Source organism: Orcinus orca, chromosome 1 (genome assembly GCF_937001465.1).
Source record: "Orcinus orca chromosome 1, mOrcOrc1.1, whole genome shotgun sequence".
Lineage (NCBI taxonomy): Eukaryota > Metazoa > Chordata > Mammalia > Artiodactyla > Delphinidae > Orcinus > Orcinus orca.
In genome coordinates, this window is record NC_064559.1 from 31,841,977 (window position 1) to 31,855,406 (window position 13,430).

General features: G+C 44.0%; 1 protein-coding gene across 2 annotated transcripts in view; it reads left to right on the top strand.

Moving 5' to 3' along the window:
- Positions 1 to 13,430, top strand: part of IPO9 (importin 9) — a 46,037-nt gene that overhangs the window by 29,126 nt on the left and 3,481 nt on the right. For both annotated transcript variants that reach the window (XM_004285396.4, XM_033415938.2), the window contains exons 15-19: positions 9,195 to 9,421; positions 11,327 to 11,475; positions 11,932 to 12,060; positions 12,663 to 12,938; positions 13,048 to 13,214. In XM_004285396.4, the coding sequence (XP_004285444.1) occupies positions 9,195 to 9,421; positions 11,327 to 11,475; positions 11,932 to 12,060; positions 12,663 to 12,938; positions 13,048 to 13,214 (948 nt within the window). The remainder of the gene's footprint in view (positions 1 to 9,194; positions 9,422 to 11,326; positions 11,476 to 11,931; positions 12,061 to 12,662; positions 12,939 to 13,047; positions 13,215 to 13,430) is intronic.

The following is a 13,430-nucleotide window of genomic DNA, read 5'->3' on the forward strand; positions in this document are numbered from 1 at the left end:
GGAGAGCTGTTTTGAGAAGACAAGTGCACATCCCAGCCACTGACTTACTGACCATAGTCCCGGGTACAGCCCCATTTGGCTTTGGTTCTGTCATCGGCACTGTACACCAAGGGACCCAGGGGGAATCTCACCCCACCTGTATGTCAGATAATAGAAACACAGACCTCGGTCCCAGCTGTGGATCTTGACGTGGTCCAGGGCCTCCTGGAGAACACTGACTGAGACAGTTACCCACAGATGAGAGAGCCTTTGTCGAAGTCCAAGCCCAGTGGAGAAGTTCTAGCACACCACTGGAGCAAAAAACAATCCAAGATGGGACACCTGGAAGAGGTCAGTCAGTAAAGCCTGGAGGAGGTGACTGCTACTTCAGATGTGCAGGCAGCAGTGCAAGACATAAAGGAACATGAAAAACCAAGGGAGCATGATATCACAAAAGAAACACAGTAATGTTCCAGTAACCAACCCCAAAGGTGTGGAGATCTGCGATTTATCTGATAAAGGATTTCAAAGCAGCCATTTTAAGGAGCTCAGTGAGCTACAAGAAAACACAGAAAGACAATTCCATGAAATCAGAAAAACAACTCACAGACAAAACGAGAAGTTCAACAAAGAGAGAAATCATAAAAAAGAACCAAACAAATTCTGGAGCTGAAGGATACAGAGAATGAAATGGAAAATGCAGTAGAGAGCATCAGTAGCGGAATGGATCAGGCAGAAGGAAAAGCCTGGAAATAGGAGGCGGAACCTTCAAAATTATCCAGTCAGAGGAGGATAGAGAATAAACAATGAAAAAGAAGGAAGAAAATGTGAACTATGGGATATCTTTAGGAGAAGCAGTCTACAAATTATTAGAGTCCCAGGAGAAGAGAGGGAGAAGGGGCAAAAAGCTTTTTAAAGAAATAATGTCTGAGAACTTTCCAAATCTGAGGAGAGACTTGTACCTCCTACTTACAAAGCTAATATATCACCCCAAAATTTCAATCCAGGGTGATCTTCTCCAAGACAAAATGTAGCAAAAACTATCTAAAATCAAAGACAGAGGGAATTTTCAAAGCAGCAAGAGGAAAAAACTCTTCTCTCATACAAGGGAACTCCCATAAGGCTAGCAACAGATTTCTCAGCAGAAACTTTGCAGGCCAGGAGACAGTGGGATGATATATTCTAGGTGCTGAAAGAAAAAACTGCCAACCAAGAGTGCTTTAGCTAGGAAAGTTGTCCTTCAGAACTGAAGACAAGATGAAGACTTTCCCAGACAACAAAGCTGAAGGGGTTCTTCACCACTAGACCTGCCTTACAAGAAATGCCAAGAGGAGTTCTTCAAGCTGAAATGAAAGGATGCTAATTAATAATGTGAAAATATATAACACACTGGTACAGGTAAGTATATAATCGATTCGGAATACTCTGATACTGTAATATGGTGGTGTGTTAACCACCTAACTCTAGTATAAAGGTTAAAGGATGAAAGTGTTAAAAATAACTAGCTAAATACTTTATGATTATCATTACGAATACACAGTATAAAAGGAGTTAAATCGTGACATCAGAAACATTAAAGGAAGGGAATAAAGGGGTAGAATTTTTGTATGCAGTCAAAGTTAAGTTGTCAGTGTGAAATAGACTATCATATCTATAAAATGTCTTATGGTAACCACAAAGCAAAAATCTATGATAGACGCACAAAAGAGAAAGAGAAAGGAGTCAAAGCATTCCACCACGGAAGATCACCATTCACAAAGGAAGACATCCAGAGAGAAAGGTCGGGGGAACAGGGGACTACAGAAGAGCCAGAAAACAGTTAATAAAATGGGCTTACTTATCAAAACTTACTTTAAATGGATTAAATTCTCCAATTAAAAGTCAAAGTAGCTGAGTGGATTGAAAAAGAAGACCCAACTATATGCTGCCTAAAAGAGACTATAGGTTTTAGTACACACATAGGCTCAAAGTAAAGGGATGGGAAAAGATATTCCGTGTAAGTAGAGACCAAAAGAGAGTGAGGGTATCTATACTTTTATCAAAGTAGACTTTAATTCAAAAGCTGTAACAAGAAACAAAGGTCATTATATGATAAGGGGGTTAATTCATCAGGAAGATACAACAATTATAAATATATGTGCACCTGCCATCAGAGCACGTAAATATATTAAGCAAATATCAATATCTGAGAGGAGAAATAGACAACAGTACAATAATAGCAGGAGATTTATACCCCACCCTCAACAATGAATATGCTCATCCAAACAGAAAATCAATAGGGAAACGTTGGACTTAAACTATACTTTCAACCAAATGGACCCAACAGCATACAGAACATTCCATCCAACAGCAACAGAACATACATCCTTCCCAAGCATGCATGGAGCATTCTCCAGGATAAGTCATGAAGCAGGTTTTAATGAATTTAAGATTAAAATAATACCAAGTATCTTTTCTGATCACGTTGAGATGAAACTGGAAATCAATTACAGTAGGAAAACTGGAAAAATCACAAATATATGGAAATTAAACAACACACTTCTAAACAACCTGTGGATCAAAGAACTCAAAGAGAGATCTAAGAATATTCTGAGGGACTTCCCTGGGGGCGTGGCAGTTAAGAATCTGCCTGCCAATGCAGGGGACACGGGTTCGAGCCCTGGTCTGGGAAGATCCCACAAGCTGCAGAGCACCTAAGCCTGTGAGCCACAACTACTGAACCTGTGCTCTAGAGCCCGCATGCCACAACTACTGAAGCCTGTGCGCCTAGAGCCCGTGCTCCACAACAAGAGAAGCCACCACAATGAGAAGCCCACACACTGCAGTGAAGAGTAGCCCCCACTCACCGCAACTAGAGAAAGACCACGCACAGCAATGGAGACCCAACACAACCAAAAATAAATAAATAAATAATAAATTAATTTTAAAAAATAATAAAGATATTTTAAAACACACGAAAATGGAAAATACAAATACCAAAACTTATGGGATGCAGCAAAAGGAGTTTTAAGAAGGAAGTTTATAGATAAAAACACCTACATTAAGAAAAAAGAAAGATCTCAAACAACCTAACTTTATACCTCAGGAATTAGAGAACAAACTAAGCCCAAAGGTAGCAGTAGGAAGATGAGAGCAGCAATAAATAAAATAAAGAGCAGAAAAATATTAGAAAAATTTAGTGAGACTAAGAGCTGGTTTTTTGAAAAGATAAACAAAATTGACAGACTTTAGCTAGACTAAAAAGAAGAGAGAGAAGACTCAAGTACAGAATCAGAAATGAAAGGGGAAACTTTACAACTGATAACACAGAAAGACAAAGGTTCATAAGAGACGACTGTGAACAGGTGTATGCCAACAAATTGGATAACCTAAAAGAAATGCATAAATTCCTAGAAACATACAGCCTAACAAAACTGAATCATAAAGAAATTGAAAATCTGAACAGACCAATAACTAACAAGGAGAGTGAGTCAGTAATCAAAAACCTCCCATAAGACAAAAGCCCAGGACCAGATGGTTTCACTGGTAAGTTCTACAGACATTTAAAGAAGAATTAATACCATTCCTTCTCAAACTCTTTCCAAAAAATTGAAGAGGAGGGAACATTTCCAAACTCATTTTACTAGGCCAGCATTTCCTGATAACAAAGCCATACAAGGACACTACAGGAAAAGAAAACTACAGGCCAGTATGCCTGATGAATATAGACGCAGAGATTCTCAACACAGTACTAGCAAACTGAATTCAACGCAGTAAAAGGATCACAAACCATGATCAAGTGGGATCTATCCCTGGGGTGCAAGGATGGTTCAACATACTATAAATCGACAAATGTCATACACCAATTAATAGAATGAAAAATTAAAAATCACATGAATATCTTAATAGATGTAGAAAAAGCATTTGACAAAATTCAGTACTCATTCATGACAAAAACTTTCAAAAAAGTGTATAGAAGGAACACATCCCAACACAATAAAGGCCATATATGACAACCCCCCCAGCTAACATCATATTCAACAGTGAAAGGCTGAAAGCTTTTTCTCTAAGATGAAGAACAAGGTAAGGGTACCCACTCTCACCACTCCTATTCAACACAGTACTGGAAGTCCCAGCCAGAGCAATTAGAAAAGAAAAGAAGAAATAGTGAACTATCACAAAGAGAAATTTAAAAAACAATCTCCTGTACAATTGCATCAAAAACAATAAAATGCGTAAGCATAAGTTTAACCAAGATGGTGAAAGATCTATACACAGAAAACTGTAAGACATTGATGAAAGATTGAAGAAGACACAAATAGAAAGATGTTTCATATTCATGGATTGGAATAATGAATATTTTTCAAATGTCCAAACTACCCAAAGCAATGTACAGATTCAGTGCAACCCCATCAAAATTCCAGTGGCATTTTTCATAGAAGAACAAACAATTCTAACATTTGTGCGGAATCACAAGAGACCCTGAATAGCCAAAACAATCTTGAGAAAGAAAAACAAAGCTGGAGGCATCACACTTCCTGATTTTAAACTATATTACAAAGCTACAGTAATCAAAAAACAGTGTGGTATTGGCATAAAAACAGACACAGAGATCGGTGGAGCAGAACAGAGAGCCCAGCTATAAACCCACACTTATATGGTCAATTATTTTATGACAGAGGAGCCAAGAACATACAGTGGGGGAAGGACAGTCTCTTCAATAAATGATGTTCGGAAAACTGGACCCTTATCTTACACCATATACTTAGGTCAACTCAAAATCAATTAAAGACTTGAACCTAAGACCTGAAACCATAAGACTCCTGGAGGAAAACATAAAAGTTAAACTTCTTGACATTTGTCTTGGCAATGATTTTTTTGTATTTGGCAACAAAAGCCAAAGTAAACAAGTGGGACTACGTCAAACTAAAAAAGCACAGCAAAGGAAACCATCAGCCAAATGAAAAGGCAACCTACTGAATGGGAGAAAATATTTGCAAACCATTTATCTGATAAGCAGTTAATATGCAAAATATATGAAAAACTCATACAACTCAATAGCAGATAATCTGATTTTTAAAAATGGCAGAGGACTTGAATAGACACTTTTTCTAAAGAAGACATACAGATAGCCAACAGGTACATGAAAGAGCGCTCAACATCACTAGTTATCAGGAAAATGCGCATCAAAACCACAATGAGGGCTTCCCTGGTGGCGCAGTGGTTGAGAGTCCGCCTGCCGATGCAGGGGACACAGGTTCGTGCCCCGGTCCGGGAGGATCCCACACACCGCGGAGCGGCTGGGCCCGTGAGCCATGGCCGCTGAGCCTGCGCGTCCAGAGCCTGTGCTCCGCAACGGGAGAGGCCACAACAGTGAGAGGCCCGCGTACCGCAAAAAAAAAAAACACAACACAACGAGCCACCACCTCAAACTTGTTAAAATGGCTATCATCAAAAAGACAAGAAATAACAAGGTTGGTGAGGGTGTGGAGAAAAGGGAGCCCTTGTGCACTGCTGGTGGGAATGTAAATTGGTGCAGCCACTGTGGAAAACAGTATGGAGGGTCCTAAAAAAATTTAAAAATAGAACTACCATTTGATCCAGCAGTCCCATTTCTGGGTATATATCCAAAGGAAATGGAAACAGGATCTCGAAGAGGTGTCTGCACTCCTGTGTTTATTGTAATATTATTCACAGTGGCCGAGACATGGAAACAACCTGAGTGTGCATCGGTGGTTGAGTGGATGGAGGAGATGTGTGAGTATTAGGTGGACCATAATATAACTCAGCTGCGAGAAGGAGGGAACGCCTGCCGTTTGCAGCAGCGTGGATGGACCTTGAGGGCACGGTGCTGAGTGAAATAAGCCTCACAGAGGAAGACAGATACTGCATGGTATCACTTATATGTGGAATCTTTTAAAAAGCCCAGCTCATTGTAAAGGAGAGCAGGAAGGTGGTTGCTGAGGGTGGGGAACATGGAGAGATTGATGAAAGGGTACACGCTGTCGTCGGTCCGATGACCAAGGGCTGAGGATCTAACGTGACATATGGTGACTGCATCGTGTAACAGGACGTAGAAATTAGTGTTCTCACCCAGGAGAAGGTAAATCTGAGATGATGGACCGTGTCAATGACCTGGACGTAGGAAATCTTTCACGCTGTGCATGTACGTCCAGTCACCGCAGTGGACATAGCTAACCATTTTATAGGTCGGTCACGCCGCAGTAAAGCTGAGAAGAATTTAAATTTAAAGAAATTTCAAGATTGTTTAAATTTTATATTACTCTTATAATCAAAAAATATGTGAAGAGAACGCTCTTTTTTTTAGTAGTTTTCAATTCTCTGACTACATGGGCATTGGTTTTCTGGAAAGGTGTAACAGCTGTCTCTGGAAAAGTGACAAAAGCCATGAACGTGCACAGCAAAGAAATGGACACTCATACCTGATTATAAAATTTTACATCATGTGTGGAAGAGTAGACCCCAGGTTAAGAGCTTCCTGTGAAGGGCTGCTAGCTGTGCTTTCTTTCACAGCCAGGATTCTCCGTTTGGCCCTTTCCCTCTTGTTTTCCAGCCAGTTTCAGTCTGGCTTATATTCTCATCATGTCATTGAAGTGCTCGTTCTCATGTCACCAGCAGCCCTTTCCTGGTCATCGTACCACCTTCGCTTTTCTTTCTTTTACCCCAGTTTTAATATATTCATTCGTATCGTAGTGTATGTATTATTGCAAACTGCCTTAAACCATTTCTGAAACAAGATATTGATTGACACATACTTCCACTTGTGTCTCATTTCTCTAGTCATATTTATGCCAGCCTTTCTCCAGAGCTCCAAATTAATGTATGTGCTTACTGGCTGTGCCAGGATGGGTATCTTACAAGCACCTGAAAACTAACACATCCACTACTGAGCTTACTGTTTACCACCTCCAGGCCTACCCTACCTGTAGTCCCTGTTATAGTAAAAGTACAGATCATGTACCTTTAGATCTTATACCTAAAGATAGAGGTCTGTACTCCCAGAGATGCCAGCTCTCTGCCAGGGTTGGTGCCTTCGCCTCTCCTCCCTTCCTCCCTCTCCACTGTGGCTGCCCTGGCTCGTGTGCTCAGCTTCTTGTGCCTGAAAATTAAAACTCATGGCTCTGGTTGTGCTCTTCGAACTCTGGGATACAGGTACCCAGAAGAAAGTCAGAGTATACTGGACGGTCCGTGACGCCACAGGATAAATATAGAGCATTTTCCTGGGATGTCGGTTTTCCCTGAAGACTGTGGGGTAGGGCAAGGAAGAGATTAGGTGTTAGGAGTAATTTGTTAAAAAAAAAAAAAAAAAACTTTGATATACACTGGCTTCCAGGATAAAGTCTAATAACCTCCTTAGCATGGCATAGAAGATCCCATATGATGTGGCCAGATGATGCACTCTGTGGTCTCCCAGACTCTGTAAACCCTTAGAATGAGAAGCAGCGGGAAGAGGTAGGGCACAACTCAGTCCCAGTGGAGATGGATGCAGAACCTAGTCTGACGAGCCAAGAGCTGCCCACGGCCAGATGCTGAGCCAGCTCTTAAGGAGGAGTTAGATTAGAGCACGGTGGCATTGAACATAGAGATGTTATAGATGAGGAGCTCCCTGACGATCCAGCGGTTAGGACTTGGCGCTTTCACTGCCAAGGGCCTGGGTTCGATCCCTGGTTGGGGAGCTAAGATCCCGCAAGCCGTGAGGTGTGGCTTAAAAAAAAGGATGTTATGGACCAAAAAACAAAGAATCTGAACAAATGTGAGATCTAAGCCCGCAGGTTTACTAGTCACTGTGGACCTTTGAACCCAGCAGCTGATATAAATAATATGATTGTAAGACACTTAAAAATTAAGTTAAGAAAAACCATTTATTGAGAACCTGGGGTCTGGGGGCCTTGTTTCTGCAGTAGGTTCTTTTAACATAGAGAAACAATGTTTTTGTTGACTTTTTTTTTTTTTTTTTTTTTGCGGTACGCGGGCATCTCACTGCTGGGGCCCCTCCCGTTGCGGAACACAGGCTCCGGACGCGCAGGCCCAGCGCCCATGGCCCACGGGCCCAGCCGCTCTGCGGCATGTGGGATCTTCCCGGACCAGGGCACAAACCCGTGTCCCCTGCATCGGCAGGCAGACTCCCAACCACTGCGCCACCAGGGAAGCCCTTTATTGACTTTTATTACCGTTCTGAAAATAACAAAAGTAAAGACTTAGATGATATATTTTTAATAATTGTATCCCATTGGACATGGTAAGCAGCACCCAGTAAATATTTATTGATTGAATAAGAGGCGAATAAGGTAGAACTGTGTATAGAAAACAAACTTTTTTTAAGAAATATAACTTCCTTTTTTTAAATCTTTAAATTTTAATTTTATATTGGAGTTTAGTTGATTAACAATGTTGTGTTGGTTTCAGGTGTACAGCAAAGGGATTCAGTTATACATATACATGTATCTATTCTTTTTCAAATTCTTTTCCCATCTTGGTTATTAAAAGAGTATTGAGTAGAGTTCCCTGTGCTATACAGTAGGTCGTTGTTGGTTATCTATTTTAAATATAGCCACGTGTACATGTCAATCCCAAACTCCCAGTCTATCCCTCCCACCCACCCCCGTAACCATAAGTTCGTACTCTGAAGTCAGTGAGTCTGTTTCTGTTTTGAAAACAAACTTTTAAGCCCTGCAAATAGTACACCAGTTTTTTGAGTATGTGTAAAATGTTTATATACATTGATCTCATCTTAGGATGCAAAAAAAAAACCTCCAAAAAGTATAAAATCTTTGTAACATGGAAGTTAAAAAATAGTCTCCTACTAAATAACAGTTGTATTGGAAAAGATTTAAAAACACTGTTTGGAAAATTATATGTATATCTTAGGAATGTGACTAAAACAATGGTCTGAGGAATCATAAGTCATTTGACTTAATATCTTAATAATTTGGATGTAACCATGACTGGGATTTGCTTCAAAACGAAATAGAGGGGTGAAAGAAATTTTAAAGGAAATAACAAAGACCAAAGCAGAAATAAATTAGAAAACGTAGAAATGATGGTGGTACTAGTTCTAAAAAAAAAGCCACAGAAAGATATAAAAACTTAATGAGCTCTAGAAGTAGCTTCATAAAGCTTCACATGAAAATGCTGTAACACATAATGCTGATTGGAAAAACCAGGAATTGAGGGACCCGCTGGTGAGTAGCTCTTGCTTATTTCTTGCTCTCCAGTTATTGTGACCAGCTGAAAGTCTCAGAGAGCACCCACGTGCTTCAGCCCTTCCTCCCCAGCATCCTGGATGGCTTAATTCACCTGGCGGCTCAGTTCAGCTCAGAGGTCCTCAACCTGGTGATGGAGACCCTGTGCATCGTTTGTACGGTAGACCCAGAGTTCACAGCGAGCATGGAGAGCAAAATCTGCCCCTTCACCATCGCCATCTTCCTGAAGTACAGTAACGGTATGCGCGAGGCGGGTGGGGGGCGAGTGGGCGGGGATCGCGTGAGCGCTTCCCTGGGTCTAATGGTCTTAGCATTAGAAGCAAAGAATGTGACTTTGAATTAGCGAGGGTAGTGTCATGCTATAGATCAAGCAGCACTAAACAGCGGAGAACGTATGCCTGTAACTCTTGCTGTCTTGTAAGAACTGGGAAGAAAGATAACGAAGAAAGCTAACCAGCAAGACGTATAATCTGGGACTTTGACAGTAAAGTAAGGGAATTGAGCAACTAAATCAAAAGCTTCCTAAAAGAAGAGGCCTAGAACTATTAACTAGAAAAGGAAAAGTGAAGAAGGAGATACATGGAAAGGTTTATGAATAAGGTGTTCATTGCGTGTTTTTTATAGTAGCAAAAATTTGGAAACAGTAAGAGGTTAATTAATTATATCTATAAAATGGAATGCTGTGCAGCCGTTAATAATCAAACCTCAAAGGAATTGTTAAAGCCATGAGGAAGCGCTCACCTTGTAGTAAGTGAATAGATTGTTTTCCAAAATGCGTAGAGTATAACTACAAGTTTTGGTTTTGCTTTAGAAAAGGATGTATGTGTGGATTTGTATATAGAGAAATTACCAGAAGAAAATGCATCAAAATGTTAAGGGTAGTTATCTCCAGGTGGTGGAATTACAGGTGTATTTTTTCCTTTAATACTTTTCTGCATTTTAAGTTTTTCTGCAGTCAGTGTGTATTAGAAATATTGAGGACATTTGTATCTGAAGAGCGAGTATTGAAGCTTGGAAGGGGGTTGGTTATGTAACGTGATGTCATTCTAAACATTTTATTCAATTCGTTTTTTCACTTAAAAATGTGTCCTAAGGAGGGTTCCACACTGTACTCTTAGACAGTCCTTGTTCTCTCCGCCCGTCACATAGTATTTATTCCATAAATATCGTCATTTATTTACCCATTCTGTTCATGGACCTCTGGCTTGTTTACAGTTTTTGTCTATTACGGACAACACTGCGGTGAACTTCTAACGTGTGTCTTAGTGCCCTGCACACTGCATACGTTGTCTCATGCTAGGTAGAGGAGGGCTTTATATTTTTCTTACACAAAGCAGGTCGAGCTGAAGTTGCATTTCTTCACGAGCCTCTGCTTTTGGAAGGCTTTACCTTTTTTGCCCTCTGATGGCTTCGGGAGTTCTTGTGCGCGGTGACCACCCCCGGGAGAAGTACGTGGTCCTCGTCGACACGTGGGAACCTGGGAAGAGTCAGTACTTGGGCAGTTTCTGAGACTGATGTCTTCTTAACAAAGTATCAGTGGGGGCGTTTTTTCCCCTTAAGCATTTGTTTTCATAATCAGTCCAAGTTTCACAAGAATACAGACATTAAAGATTTGTCCCAGAAAAAGAGGCAGGTTTTGTTTTAGGAATAGCTGTTGCTGACTCGTCCCTGACTTCGTGAGATCACACACATGCTGTCTCCCAGACAGCTAGCAGCTCTCCCTGCTTTTCAGGTTACTCCGGTGGCCCCAGCAGGTCCCGGGTCAGTGATGTGTAATCAAAGCAGAAGTTGTAAACATAAGGACACCAAGCGGGGAAAACCGCGGTGAGGTGGGGATGGTGGTGTGCTGAATTGGCGATTGGGATTGACATGTGTACACTGATGTGTATAAAATTGATGACTAATAAGAACCTGCAGTATAAAAAAACAAACACAAAAAACAACTAATACTAAACTTTCTTTGGGTTATTTGTATGGAAATATGTTAGTATAAATGTTTCAGACATTACATGAAATTTCTAAAAAAAAAAAACAACAAAGCAGAAGTCGTTCACTTCGGTTAGGGCCAAACAACAGGCAGCATTAAGGCAGAAGCACACACAGACCACCAGGTGGGGGGACTCATGTTGCCTTCTCCACTTCAGATCCTGTGGTCGCCTCGCTGGCTCAGGACATCTTCAAGGAGCTGTCCCAGATTGAAGCCTGCCAGGGCCCCATGCAGATGAGGCTGATTCCCACCCTGGTCAGCATCATGCAGGCACCAGCAGACAAGATCCCTGCGGGGCTCTGTGCGGTACGGCAGTCGTTACGGGGCCGGGGTGGGGATGAGAGAGCACGCGCGAGCCCTGCACGAGCCCCCCGAGATCCCACCCCGCTGACGCCGACCAGCAGTGTGATATGTTCACGGGGTGATGTTCCTGGGCTGCTTCACCCACGAGGACAGTGGGTGGTTCTCGAGGCTTTCAGAAGGGAGCTCTTGTTCCCAAGGTGCCCTCGGTGATTGGACAGTCCCGTGATGACACTGTCCCTGGCTGTCCAGTCAACCTCCGCCCCCGCCCACCCCCATGGCTTCTCATGTGATGAGCTGCCGCCAGGAGACTGAGAGTACCCTCTGCTGTCTTCCTCTTCCAGAAACGCACCTTTCATTATGAGTGTCTCTGGGTTGGTGGGTGGGCTCCCCACAGTAAGGATCTTCTTGTTGGGCCCCCCTCCGCCCACCCCAGAGGCAAGCCTGACTTCTCTCCTGCAGACGGCCATTGACATCCTGACCACGGTCGTGCGGAACACGAAGCCCCCCCTCTCCCAGCTGCTTATCTGCCAGGCTTTCCCTGCTGTGGCCCAGTGCACCCTCCACACGGATGACAACGCCACCATGCAGGTATCTCCGCGCAGGTATCACCACGCAGGTGTCTGAGCCGCGGTGCATGTGCAGCAGGCTGAGCAGTTGGACACCATTTCCTGCCTTTGAGATAGAAACCCCTCAAATCCATATTTACCCAGAGGACCCAGGCAGGGTTCCGACTGCTAAAACCAAGACGTTCTGTGCGTCTCAGAGGTGTGAGTGCCAGCCATCCTGCTCTCTGTGTCTGGGTGTTGCTGCGGCGGAAGAGCTTATAGACGTACAGACTAACGAAGTCAGCAAAGGGACCGGCCTTTGGAGACCTGTAGGCAGCGTGGTTGGTGGGAGGCTGCTTTATGCTCACAGAGACCTGCAGTCCCCCCAGTCACTGCTGTGTCTTAGCTGTTTTCTCAGTACCAGAGGTAGAGCTTTACGGTTGAAACTCCGTTTGCGTGTCCATTCTCCCTTTGATGAGAAGCGCGCGTTTCTGAGCTAACCGATGCGGCACAGCAGAGACAGGGTGGTGCGCGCCTGTGTCTGCAACGGCGAGGCCCCAACTCCGGCGGGATGAGCCCCCCAGACCCTGCAGACGGAGGGCTTGTGTGCCCGCGGCTGACCTAGTCCCCTCCCTTGTCTCCTAGAATGGTGGTGAGTGCCTGCGGGCCTACGTGTCGGTGACACTGGAGCAGGTGGCCCAGTGGCATGACGAGCAGGGCCACAATGGGCTGTGGTACGTGATGCAGGTGGTGAGCCAGCTCCTGGACCCCCGCACCTCCGAGTTCACTGCCGCCTTCGTGGGCCGCCTCGTGTCCACCCTCATCTCCAAGGCGGGGCGGGAGCTGGGGGAGAACCTGGACCAGATTCTCCGTGCCATTCTCAGCAAGATGCAGCAGGCGGAGACGCTCAGCGTCATGCAGGTAGGACGGCCCCAGCCCCTGAGACGCTGGCGAGGGAACGGCCACGCTGCCCTCTGTTTCCTGCCTGGCTGCCTGAGTCCCTGAAGCAGGTGTCCTCCTGTCCCCCCAGTCCCTGATCATGGTGTTCGCCCACCTGGTGCACACCCAGCTGGAGCCCCTCCTGGAGTTCCTGTGCAGCCTCCCGGGGCCCACCGGCAAGCCTGCCCTGGAGTTCGTGATGGCCGAGTGGACCAGCCGCCAGCACCTCTTCTACGGGCAGTACGAGGGCAAAGTCAGGTGGGGCCGCGTCCTCCTCCTCTGGGCCTTCCGCCTCTTCCCCTGACTTGAGCTACCCAGCTGCCCGTTGCGTTCCTTTTCCCTCTGTTTCTTTCTGGCTAAACTGTATATTCAAGTAGCTGCCCTCTTGAAATTCCCAGAAGATAGTCATCACAGGTAGAGCGTGTGTGTTTGATTTCTGCTGGCTAGAGACCCTCCCCTGCCCGCACCTTCAGC